The following is a 12,372-nucleotide window of genomic DNA, read 5'->3' as shown; positions in this document are numbered from 1 at the left end:
CACCCATGTCTCATCCCGGCATCTACTGTGCATCTAAGATACTTTGCAATGATCCAGTGTGACAAGATGGCATTGCTTCTAAATTCGTCGATTGAGCGTTGTCGATGTCGAGTTGTTGCTTGGACGCTCGCTCATGAGGCCCTGATCGAATTCCTGGATTGAACAGATTACTTTTCGACACACGTCATCATGGAGAAATAGCAAGGTTCTTTTCGAAGTGGAAATCAGGTTCATATTCATGGATGGATGTAATATCTATGGAACGTAAAGTCTCGAGTACGCGACCACCTTGATCCTGCAACACATGCATTTCGTAAAGTTTCGTGTAGCAACGCCAACCCTGCATTCATCACAGACGCAGAGGCAGCCACATGGCCATGCGACAATGACCCGAGGACTGCTCTGACAGACGACGCACTGAGGCCCACTGGATCCCATGCCCTCTGCACCAGAATCCCAAGACCCAGCACCACCTTCTGGCACCCGGGGCTTCGCCGAGCGCCGCTCGAGTAAGAAGCGTTCCAAGGTCTCTACCTCGGTGTTGAGACTTGTATTTGCTTCAAGGCCCTCGCTGAAAACTGGCTCGAGATATGGCGCCTCCAGGACTCTAACCTTCTCTCGGTTCGTCTGCAGGCGATACTGTGAGCGGGTCATTGGTTTCTCGCTTCGGATGTGACGGGCAAGCATGCGTGCTTCCTCTCTGTCTGCCGCGGTCTTGGGGTCTAGTAGTCGAGCAAGATCTGTCACTTCGAAGCCTGTTGCGGGAGTCTGCTCTCGACTCCGAGTAAGATAGTCGGTTTGTGTTGGAGTTCTCCTGCCACTGTCTTCCTCTGAGTCGGCCTCACTGGTGGCATTCGTTGACATTGAAACCACACTGGTCGCGTCGTCGTCCTGCTCCTGAGCCACGTAGTTGCCGCTAGTATCGAGATCTCCCCACCAGCCACCTCGCTTCCACCAGTCGTACAGATCAGCATCGACAACATCCTCCGCTACAGTAGAGTGGCCCGCGGAATATCGAGCCCCTAGCCGTCTGCGCATCTCAACTTCCACGTCGATGTTTCCGTTCTCCGGCAGCGACAACACACCGCGTTCGGAAACAAGCCAGAAGTCAGGTGTCGAGGCTCGTTGAGCGTTCCGTTGTTTGGCAACCGAAGAGCTAGTAGGTGATCTCAACTCAGCAGCCCTAGTCAGCCATCCGGGCGTCCTTTCGATGCCCATCGTCGATAGACAAGTCAAGACAACACGACAGTTGATGCGAACAAGCAACAGATACAGTCCTTTCAGAAACTCAAAACTAAGCTGCCATCGACCACGACGTTCTGCGATGCCGAGCCCGTTATCGTTGTTGACTGCTCTGGTACTGGCATTTTCGGCAGATGATTTCGATCTGCGTTCAACAGCAAAGCCAGATGATGATACCATGGTCTTGTGATCGGTGAAGCTGAGCCCTCTTGCGATGCGTTCGTCGAGCAAATCGGATGGAACAAGACTCGCACGGCGCCGGTCCTCCAACATGGAAGTGAACTCTTGCATGCGTTCCTCTTCGAGCCAGGTCATGGCATAGATCTGGATTTTGCTTCCCTCATTCAAAAAGACAGACTCGCTCGCGGCCGTAAGGACATTAAAGCCTATTTTTAGTAGAACAGTGTAAAAGTCCTCGGTCCAACTAAGCCTCATGGATGAGACTGAAGAGAATTGCACGTTCGCCTGCATGTTGTTGAAGGCAATTGAGAAGCGCTCCTTGATTGAGGGATTAGGTGGTGAGTTTGGCGGAAGAGATAGAGCATTGAGCAATAGAGCGACGGCGTATATGGACGAGCAAACCAGGATGCCTAGAATTATGAGCATGTGAGGGATGAAGCCTATAATACAGACTGTCGGGAAGCGAAGAATGCTAAGGTCATGCGACCCCAAGGGGCTGTGGAGTGCGTTGACAAAGCTCCAGCAGAAAGCAGCCATGTAACATACAGCCCATACAGCGGTGTTGACGAGACGCATGTGGTGTCGGCGGCCAGTGATTGCAAGCACGGCGCTACTAATGTGGCTCAGACAAGAGATGAGAGCGATAAGCAAGACCTCTGTGGGGACATTGAGATGTTGGAGAACCATGGACTTTGTCAACAAGACAGCATCTGAAGGATCAGAGTGCGAGGAGGGGGATTGGTCAGCTGGAGCAAAAGCAGTCAAGCCGATAAGGTTGGTAAGCATGGCTTCCGATTCGGCAAAGGCCAGAGAGTGTTCGAAAGTGGTCATGCCGGTCTCTGGCAAGGGCTGCCTTCCCTGAAGGGCACAATTCAAAGTTTCGATGAACTGGCTGAAACAGAGGGCCAGAAAGAGGGGCCAGAGCAGCGAGAAGGAGCCCATGATGTTGAGAGGATCACCGTCTTGTCGGTCCATGTTCATGGCGCGACAGGAGTCGGCGTCGGACATCCAGAAGAGGGCGGTTGAAGCAAGAGTGTGTACAAAGCCGCCGTCAGCGGCAAAGTTGATTGGCAGGATCTTGTTTGGGTCGCCATATCGTAAGGTCGGGTAGTGTATCGAAGTCTGGCACTTGAGGGTCTGCAAGATGAACAGGACATGGTAGGAGAGGAGAAGGATGGGACCAGAGTACAGTAGGAGACGGGTATGCCATTTAGGGTCCAGGTTCTGACGGGACGAAGCGTAAAAGTGGGTGCGATTGAGGAAGATGGACTGGGAGATGCGGGTTAGCGAAGGTTCACAGCACATGTCGGGCATGGCACAGGGGATGACACACAATGGCAAAGGTAGCGAGGGCCCAGCGTGAGCCGATGTACGAAAAGACACCGCCAAAGTTCTTTATCGAGTCGGCGGAAAAGGGAAATGTGAGGTAGGATAGATAGGTGCTTGATTCGGGCAGGGCGTGGGCAGCGAGCGTAGCGGTAGGAGCAGTGGCTGAAGCTACGGTCTCATGTATGATTGTAGCCGTCTTGTTGAGTAGAGGGGACGCGAGTGTCTCGGTCATGTTTGCATGCGGGAGCGACGGGTCGCACAGAAAGCGCCTTGCCAGATGGACCATGTTTTGAGCCAGCCGGGGCACGAGCAGCAGCAGGTCCGACGAAGACGGCGCCAGCGTCGAGTTGCTCGTCATGTTGCTTCAGACTGCCATCCAAGATCTGCCTATATGATGCGACGCAGCGGACATGGACATGGACCGGCCTGTGTTGCTGTTTTGCCGTGTTGCTGTGTTGCTGCCTTGCTGTGTTGCCGTCTTGCTGTGTTGCTGCAAGACTGCAAGACTGCGAGCACGTGCGGATGCGATCGTCACCGCTTGCATGTGCCCGCCTTGGCTTTGCCCTTCGAATGCGGGGTGCTCTCTCTGTAGATCATCGTCATCGACTGCATGTTCTTCTGCATCAGAAGCAGCGACGAAACTACGACTCTCTGTCTCGCAGCACTCACCGTCTCTCACACCCTCACATCATCAACATGGCGCTCGTCGGCAATGTGCTTTCGGCCAACTCACTAGCCACCATCATGGCCGGCACTCTGCCTGAAGATGGTCCGACCCACATCAACACCCCCTTCGATGCCATCGCTCTGGCAAGCCATGCCTCGATGCTGGCTGTTGGCTTCCGTCTTGTCGGTCTGGGCGATGACGACCGTATCACCGTCGAAACCCCTCCCCGTCTGCCACAATCGTGGAACGCGAATGCTCCAAACTACGCCTTCCGCTACGCACACACCCAGTCGTCCATGGAGTACTTGTTGAAAGTGAACCGCATGGGCAAAAAGGCCGTCGTTCTGGCCATGGGCCTGGGCGATGACAAGACGGCCACGCTGGACGTCAAGGCTGCAGACTACACCTCCGAAGCCTCCACACCCTTCACCCTAGAACAACCACATGCCAGGAATCTCTTCAACCTCTTCATATCAAACGGCCGTCTCTCCGACTATGGCTCTCTCATGCGCATCAACATCGTCCAGAAGCTCATGCCGTCACTGCAAAAGGAAGGCTACCAAGAGTCTGCTGCCCAATCTGCTCAACAGCCCATCAGACAATCAGACCCTCCTCGTCACGACCCTCTTCGTGATGGCCGCCAACCTCCTGCTCGCCCTGAACCCTTCCGGGACCCTCTTGCCTACCCTCCTCGTCCTTTCCCACAAGGTGAACTTTCTCCCCCAGCCTTCGAAGATCCATACGACCTGAACAGACCCCTTCGTCCCATGGGCGCCACACACCCTGGCTTCGCAAATATCGGTGAACGAGACCTATATCCGCAAGGTCTGGGTCCAAGAGACCCTTTCGGGAGCTCGAATCCTGGCTTTGGCGGTGGCGGCGGTATGCATCCAACCCTTCCTGATCTTCACCATCCCAGTGGCCGCGGCTACGACCCTAGAGCTCCTCCAGGAAGCAGATACGATCCAGTCGGTCCCGGTGGTCCTGGCGGTCCTTCGGGCTTTGGTCCACCTAACCCTTTCAACAACTTTGGCAGTGGCGACTTCTTGTGAGCTTTCTCCGCCAATCTAGCTGAAGTACAAACCAGCTCATTGCTACAACTTACAACTTCTTCTGCTTTGTTTTAACTTTTAATACCCCACTTTCTCACACCGTCGGATGCCTGTCCGTAGCAAAACACTGATCCTTTGCCAAGCACCCGGTCATTTCTTATGCGTGTCTGATCCTTCTCTTCCAGCGTCTTATGTTGAGACCGCGCGAATTGGCCTCAACCGACTCATGTCTGTGACTCAATAAATCTACATGACTAGACCATGGCCAAGACAATGTGCGCAATATTCGGGTGTAATCACCAATCTATCAACCAAATGGCGCTATTGAAAATCAGGTCATGCAATCTTCATGGAGAACTATCGGGTGCGTATTGGTGAAAGATTGATTGAGCTGCAATGCAAGTCTCGCGGCCTCTGTGCAGTCTAGATACTTGATCAACCGAATGCATTGCGGATCTCAGCTCAGATATCGTCGGTAGTTGAACGAACGTCCTACATTAGTACTGTGCTAAAGAAAACATCCGCCCGTGCTAGAGCTGCAGCTTAGCGTAGGTCTCGATCAAGGAAGAGGAGGAAAAACAAACGACAGAGCGCCAGTCATAATAATGTGGGTCTCGGTGTGCACCTCTATTACACTATCCATGTACATCATTAGCCCGCATTGCAAAATCCAGGTTTGACTCGCTCGAGTATGGAACGGCACGAGAGATCCACCATGCGCGTCGCAAAGCCATAATCCGCAATGAGAAGGTCAGAGGTCCAAGGCGGAATGGTCCCGACTGCTATCACGTTGTCATCAGGCAAGACGGTCGTGGTTCGAATAGAGTAATTAACTTAGGTCCGCTGGGGAGCGAACCTTCCCCGCTCGCTCAGGGAGGAGCCTCCCTCGGTGCCGAGCACTCAACGTTTGGACCCTGACACATTTGGTCACTCTCGGCTCCAAGGGGTCTGCGATCGCCTTTTGCATATCATGAAACTCGACTGTCATCCTCTCCCCTCATTCTCCCATTACGTCCTCAGAAACGACTTGTTGAGGATTTGCTAATTGTACGTAGTCTAGATGACGAGTAGTCGGATGGGAAGAACAAATGCAAATCTCCTTTATGGTACATCATAGTCCATAATGCTCTATCTTTGCCAGAGACCTTGGGCTCAACGGCAAGTTCAATGTGTTTATTCCCACGTAATGCCCCCGCCCATGATGTTGGTGATAGGCTGTTGATTGGTCTGCCAGTATCGGCTCATCAGAGAAGTCTCCACATCCTATCGCCAATACAATTTACTCACGAGTCAGGATCAGCATCTGTTGGCGCCACCGTCACCTGCGCATACACCCGCGCTTAAGCGTATGCAGCTAGTGTGTTGGCTTTGGACGGCTGAGCTGCCATGGACTGGCCAGATACAACTAGGTACCGGAAGGTCTCTTCTCACCCTCGTGGGTTTGTGGTGCCAATGCGTGTTGGTAGGTCCGTCAACGAGTGTTGGGCTCCGTCAGATTGCTGGACCGGTTTCGATCCACTTCTGTCCTTTTGGAGCAGCTACCTTCGATATGTCTGCATAGAATCCAGTCAGTGAACCACCCCATCCAAGATACTAATGTGTCCTACCTGACAAGCGTGTCTTTTCTTGCGAAGAACGACCCGCATAGGACGCATTTGTGTTCTCGCAAATGCAAGTGTACACTACGCTCATGACGACCAAGATCGGTCTTCCTGTCAAAGCTCTTGTCGCATCCATTGTGGGGGCATTGAATCTTTTCCCGCGAGATCTCATGTTTGAGCATGTGACTGCGAAGATTATACACACGTTGGAACCCTTTGTCGCACGCATTGCAGTAGAACCTGGCATTCTCGGCTGTAGTCTTGACTCTGCGTGGCCTGTCTAATAGTGCCTGTACTTCTTCTTCTGGATGTCGACTGAGTGGTTGATGTCGTTCAGGCGAGTGCCGTCTTTTTCGTGAGCTACGACTGGGTTTATGTTCGCTGCCTTGGGTTTTCACAATTGGCCAATGAGTTGGAGGAGCAACTTCCCAACCAGGATTTTCGTTATGATGCTGGTACCGCGTAGGCCAAAGATTCGAATCTTCTGCGCCTGTCATGTGTGCGGCACATTGTGTTGAAGGCATGGACCGTAGTGTCGATAGTGACGGTGTAGTTGAAGTTAGACTCGACTCGGTCAGACTGGGTGACCATTTACAGTCTAAGCCCGAATCATACTCTTGCTTCAGCGTGAAGCTCAGTGGCTCAGGACTCAACAAGATAGGGCCAGAGTAGTCTGTATGAACGATAGTCTGTAGAGATTGGGGTAGCTCCGTCCAGAGAGGTTTCTCCGACTCTACAGGACTCCGCCAGGGTCCAGGAACAAAGTCTCGATTGGTGTCGAGTTGATATCCGGAGGGGTAATATAGCTCTGAACTATGGCCGAAGGTAGGCTCGGCAGTACTCCAGCGATACTGATGTTGCATAGTGGGAAATACACAGGTGTGAGTATCCTGAACAACTATGGTCAGAGGTTGTTTGAACCAAGCCGATTACGGATCCAAAAATCATGGCCTCTCGATGAGTTGTCACTTACTGGGATCTTTGGGAGCGGTCTGTACAAAAATGAACGAAGAGCGAAAGCAATGAAGAACCTGAAGAATAAGGCGGACCTATAACTAAATAAGAATCCTCCATAGGCCAGCACCTAGAGAGGCGATGGACCCGACGGTAGGGCACCTGCCAAGATCCGAACACTCGACGATATGCAGCACATGACACCTTTCTCCATGAACGCCTGGATATTCATCACGTCGTGTTGATAGTGTCGATAGCTCGGATTGTTATTACTTCGTTGATGCTTTTTGTATGCCGTCAATACTTGTAGTTCCCGATTCTCGGCTGCCGATCGCGGCTGCCGGATAACGTCCATCGACCCGACTGTCTGGTTCAGGGCAATCAACTACCCACCCACCAGTTCACCCGTGTCTCAGACTCCGTCTCGGTCTCATGTCGCGATTAGCCCAGGTATGTACGATTCGTCGAGCCCGTGACTGTTATGGAACGCGCTCCCTGACACTCTGGGATTAATCATCGATCAGGCAAGCCGTCCTTGCATTCCTTGAAGCGCCTCGACCTTGCAGTGTGGCAACTGTGGTACCGCGCGGGTATTCTACTGGTCGTCGTTCACTTGGATTTGACGCTCTTGTTCCTCAACCATGCCCCTGAGCTGCTCTATCTGTGTAGTGAGCTGATCAAGCACGGCCTTTATGTCTTTGACGGCAGCTGCGGAGACCGAAGGTTGTGTGCTCGGCGATGCCGGCGATTGGTCCACGCCTTGCGGACTCGGCGCCAGGAGCGGATATCGTGATGGAAGCCTTTTGTTCAATACAGATCGTTTCCAGCCGGGTGGCTTCTCGACGCTCCGGGGAGATCCAAAACCGAAGCCAGTGGTGTTGCCTTTACGAACAGACTGCATCTTCTCGTACAGATTAATGAGGAGTACATGAGGCAAATGCGTCATCTTGAGAACCACGATACGACTGTGACGCAACTGTTCCGAGGACAGAAAGAGTCGGAGAGGTCTAAGAGCCAACGAGAACAGGTTCAAAGGGGGAATGAAGTATGTGAGCCTGTTCGATGTCGATGCTTCAAGCACAAAGACAGAGTATACATACAAATACTCTTCTCTGGCGTGTGAGAGAACGTTTGACAAACTGTTGGATAGAATCGAGATGAGTGAAGTAATCAGAAGAATTTGTGTCAATCTACAGTAGGTGGGAAGTCAGCAGGGTATTGGAAAATGTTAACGTGGTGGCCCTCACGTTATGAAAACCAACATCAGCGGCAGTCCAAGATATGGTGAGATCTTGTCACTAATGTCGAAGCCCAGGTATGAACTTCCGAAGAACACTTTTGTCAGAATCAGAGCCATCTGCCGCGAGGTGAATTGACCTCTGCCCAGAAGGCAGAAGGTCGACAAAAATCCGCAGTACAAGATGGCCACCAACGAAAGGAATTTGAGGAAGTCCTGACGAACCGTTAGCTATCAAAGGAGGCACAGATCAAATATTTAGGACTGACCTTCGTCATGACCGTCAGGCATGGAAGCAAGGTACCGAAGTAGGGCGACAGTGAGAGCAAAGGAGAGCAGATTCGCGGAATAAGAAACAATGCTTCGAGCGCGAGGATATCGAAGGAAGTGTCGATGATCCTATCATTTCCTTGATGGAGACCAATCATTCCTAAGCATGTCAGCGCTTGCTCCAACCCCATCAGACACTGTAGGCTGCTTCCATAGGGTCGATTGGTCTATGGAGTACAGCATCAGGAAAGCTCGAAGATTGCGTAACGTACGAGTAATAAAGAACGCCACCCCGATACCTATCACGAATAGATCCCAAAGAGACCAAAAGTCTGCGAGGTAGAAAGTTGTGGTACCTGCATCCCAGAACTCGCCGATTTCTGTATGATCGTCAGTACTCAGGCATGTGTTGCATACTTTCATCAAGTGAACACATACCGTTATGAGCAAATGAGGCAATCCAAATGTACAGGAACACTTCAGCTGTTGTGACCGAGTAGAACGAACGCTGCATTAGAACAGCATAGTAAAACGCGAGGAATGCCACAAAAAACAGAACTTCGAACGCCTTGAGATAGATGGGTACTCGTAGGCGACAGAACGGATCCATTGACTTGCGTTGATAGATTTGTGCCTTCTTCTGCGCATCGGCGCTGAGTTTGCTCCAGAACATGATATCTCCAGTCCAGATGGCATTGATGATCCTCTGAACTTGCTTTTGACAGAGGAACTTCTTGGCTCCTGACACGGCCGCAATCTCCAAAGCGTTCAATCCATCGAATTGATCAGCCAATTCAGCATCAGTGGTATCAGATGGATCTTCTGCAACACCATCATAGCTTTCCGGGATGGTGAGCCTGCTCCTGTAGCTTCCTCTAGAACGGAGACTTGATCGGGACAGGAGAGGGGACTGCTCGGTAAGTGGCGACGCAAGCTCTGGCTGGTTGTCGTCTGCGCCTTGACTTTCGACTCCTGGAGCCTCGGGAATCTCTAACTCATACAGAAGTAAATCGATGATCTCCCTGTCGGCCAGTCCGATGATGAATCTTGTTGCAACAGCTTCACAAGCGAATCCTCGCGCGGCGTGAATACCTTGTTCCTCATCGGCTTCAAGAGTGACGAAGTGGCCCTTGAGCACGCTATCGACATACAATGTCAGCCACGAAAGGTTACCAGGAAGTTCTGTCTTACAGCAGTCCCGCAACTAGTGCAGGATGGTGTACATCGTGTAACAGGTGTCGACACAATGGGGTGAGTAGATGATCCTGGGTGGTGCGGAACTCCTCGAATGTTATGGGTCTTACTACAAGATCCGTGAAGTATCTGGCAAAACGATGAGCAAATGCCGTGGCATGTCGGAGATTGTATGATGAATCTACTTTGCAAGCTTCTGGATCAAGGCGTTGAACGGTTCATTTTTGCGAATTCTTGGGAGCTGCGCCGGTAGGCTTGTCTTTACAGTAGATGGTTCCATGTTCGATGGCTTGCGATGATACTTCGCATTGAAGTCTCTTTGAACAAAGTGGAAGGCGGCGTAAATTTGCGTGCGCACGAGGCTTTGCGCACCCTGACGCCACCAGAGGGTGTTTCCTTGCGACTGGTACGGAAATCATCACATCATGGAACAAAATTCACCACACATTACAGCACAAATTGCTTCGTGCATACCAGAATACGATTTGTGATTGGCGTAAGTCTATATGGCACAATCGGGGTATCACCAGCTGATCTATACCTCCTCCGCGCCCTCCTATTCCTACACATCAATCAAACATTATAGAAATCCACATCTGCAATGATGTAACTAAATGGGCACATCTTCCATCATCTCCACTGAACCTTCTCTTCCGATGGTGAAAATTACATCGCCCAAAGTCTTGGTGACAAAGCCAGCTTCACAGTATGCAAAGTAATATTCCCACTTTCTGCGGAATAGATCCACATCTTTGTCCGTCATTCCTTCGTGCTCCTCAAGCAGCGAGGGCTTGATTTTTTCTTCGAAGTTCTGCATAAACTCTTCGCGCCAAAGTCTCAATGTCTTTGCGTAATGAGGTCCAATATTCTCCACGGATTCCGGGATGAGTCTGCATGAGGAGCCGGCTCTAACGGAATCTAGCAGTTGCGTGATGGTGGGAAGGTGACCACCAGGGAAGATGTATCGGCGGATGAAGTCGTCCGAGTTGCTGTATGCATCATAGCGCTTGAAATGGTCAGTCAATTATCAACAATGTCAAAGCAGGCATAGTCTTCTCACACTTTCGGGCATTGTGATGCATTGGAAGACCGCAACTCCGCCTTCAGGCTTCAAGAGCTTGTCGACACATTGGAAATAGGTATCAAGGTACTCCTTGCCCACAGCTTCCAGCATTTCGATACTAACAACCTTGTCGTACAGTTTTCCATCTCTTGGTGTTGGCAACGCGCGATAATCGCACAGAAGAACTTCTATGCGGTCCGTAAGGCCTGCCTCGGCGATCCTCTGCTCTGCCAAAGCCTTTTGCTCTGTTGACAAGGTCAAACTTGTGACACGGCAGCCAGTCTCTTTTACAGCTAGAATGGCAAAACTGCCCCAGCCTGTACCAATCTCCAGAACATGGTCATCTTCCTTGATCTTCGCATTGGTGATAAAGCGTCTCAACTTGCGCATCTGTGCTTGCTCGAGTGTTTCTTCCGAGGAGCCAGGGTCGGACTTGGGTAACCAGATAGGACAAGAATAGGTCATGTCTGGAGACAAGAAAGCGGCGAACATGTCATTGGAGATATCGTAGTGCGCGGCAATGTTGAGGCGAGCGGTAGTAAGCGTGTTCGTTTTGCGAAGGAGGTACGTGAGTTTGGCAGAGAGGTTCGACGTGAGCGTGGATCCGTTCGAGAGGTAGTTTCGATTGAGAATGAACAACTAGTCGTGTGTTAGTAGAGGTTTTACCTTGAGCGATCGGTCTGGATTCGAACCCGGAAGAACTCTGTCAAGTCAGAACAGGAAACCTCCCCAAGCATATAGCTCTCTGCAAATCCCTATCCCTCCATCAGCGCAAGGTCTTCAATTGACGACCGCGAGAGTTACCATATCTGCAAAGAGCAACATGCGCACCCAGAACACATCTTTGTGCACAGTCAACTCTATGTTTGGCAGAGAATATACGCTCTTCTCTGTTTTGCCATTGACCACTTGTTTTTGTCCATAGACAGAGACTTTCCCGTCCACGTCTGTTACTCCTAGATGCCCAACCTGGATACGCGACAGTAGCGAAAGAACAGTGCTTCGCGAAACAGACAAGAGAGGCCCCCAGCCATAGGATGCCACATAACCGCTCAATGCCTGCAATGGGCCAGAGGTCTGTGTTGAATTGACCATGTTTGCAAATCAAGCACTAGCAAGTAACAATGTAGAATGACCTAGGTACGACGTTTTCAAGGGGAGAACAGTGTAGCAACCTATTTCATATTTGAGTCGGACACCGGAGCGATTCAAAGACCGCTGGCTACCGGTCTCGAGGTGGAATCCGCTTTGGTCTGTTATGACTTTACCCTTTAGAGCATGTCAATGACGTCGCAGAACGCCTTTAGCGCAGGAGCTGGAACGTGTCTAAATCGCAGGCAGGCACCGATTTAGTGGACGACTGAAGGCGTTGACTATCCGAGCAGCAGCGGAAGTCGTGCGAGTATAAACAGCTTGTCTTTAGTTGACATTTGTGTTGTTCCTGGATTGATCGCTCATTCTGACAGACCAACTCCCGTCGTACCTCGTAGATCTGGAAGCTTTGGAGCCCCACCAAAAGCGGGAAAGCTTACTCAAGCTGCTCAGATTGCACTTTGATCGTTCGCGGCGCAGAGCTCCTGATC

General features: G+C 51.2%; 5 protein-coding genes across 5 annotated transcripts; 1 reads left to right on the top strand and 4 right to left on the bottom strand.

The window, feature by feature from the left end:
* Positions 1 to 210: 210 nt before the first annotated feature.
* Positions 211 to 3,234, bottom strand: AUEXF2481DRAFT_34446 (uncharacterized protein). Its single transcript, XM_013493284.1, has 2 exons — positions 2,756 to 3,234; positions 211 to 2,691 (listed from the first exon to the last, which is right to left on the bottom strand). Exons 1-2 carry the CDS (start codon positions 3,107 to 3,109, stop codon positions 256 to 258), a joined length of 2,790 nt encoding a protein of 929 aa, XP_013348738.1. The 5' UTR covers positions 3,110 to 3,234; the 3' UTR covers positions 211 to 255.
* Positions 3,235 to 3,447: 213 nt separating this feature from the next.
* Positions 3,448 to 4,470, top strand: AUEXF2481DRAFT_191 (uncharacterized protein; the record flags this gene model as incomplete). The annotated part of the gene is made up of 1 exon (XM_013493229.1): positions 3,448 to 4,470. One exon carries the CDS (start codon positions 3,448 to 3,450, stop codon positions 4,468 to 4,470), a length of 1,023 nt encoding a protein of 340 aa, XP_013348683.1.
* A 1,491-nt stretch (positions 4,471 to 5,961) lies between these two features.
* On the bottom strand, positions 5,962 to 6,934 carry AUEXF2481DRAFT_24585 (uncharacterized protein; the record flags this gene model as incomplete). The annotated part of the gene is given in 3 exon segments (XM_013493283.1): positions 5,962 to 6,023; positions 6,078 to 6,257; positions 6,277 to 6,934. 3 exon segments carry the CDS (start codon positions 6,932 to 6,934, stop codon positions 5,962 to 5,964), a joined length of 900 nt encoding a protein of 299 aa, XP_013348737.1.
* A 686-nt stretch (positions 6,935 to 7,620) lies between these two features.
* On the bottom strand, positions 7,621 to 10,006 carry AUEXF2481DRAFT_190 (uncharacterized protein; the record flags this gene model as incomplete). Its single annotated transcript, XM_013493227.1, has 7 exons — positions 7,621 to 8,215; positions 8,273 to 8,478; positions 8,532 to 8,692; positions 8,805 to 8,912; positions 8,971 to 9,671; positions 9,724 to 9,855; positions 9,912 to 10,006. 7 exons carry the CDS (start codon positions 10,004 to 10,006, stop codon positions 7,621 to 7,623), a joined length of 1,998 nt encoding a protein of 665 aa, XP_013348681.1.
* Positions 10,007 to 10,197: 191 nt separating this feature from the next.
* AUEXF2481DRAFT_34438 (uncharacterized protein) lies at positions 10,198 to 11,961 on the bottom strand. Its single transcript, XM_013493282.1, has 4 exons — positions 11,594 to 11,961; positions 11,482 to 11,544; positions 10,787 to 11,428; positions 10,198 to 10,732 (listed from the first exon to the last, which is right to left on the bottom strand). Exons 1-4 carry the CDS (start codon positions 11,882 to 11,884, stop codon positions 10,337 to 10,339), a joined length of 1,392 nt encoding a protein of 463 aa, XP_013348736.1. The 5' UTR covers positions 11,885 to 11,961; the 3' UTR covers positions 10,198 to 10,336.
* Positions 11,962 to 12,372: the final 411 nt, after the last annotated feature.

Source organism: Aureobasidium subglaciale, assembly GCF_000721755.1.
Source record: "Aureobasidium subglaciale EXF-2481 unplaced genomic scaffold scaffold_0, whole genome shotgun sequence".
NCBI classification, from domain to species: domain Eukaryota; kingdom Fungi; phylum Ascomycota; class Dothideomycetes; order Dothideales; family Saccotheciaceae; genus Aureobasidium; species Aureobasidium subglaciale.
The sequence above is the reverse complement of the archived record's forward strand: the minus strand, read 5'-3'. Positions and strand labels throughout refer to the sequence as shown.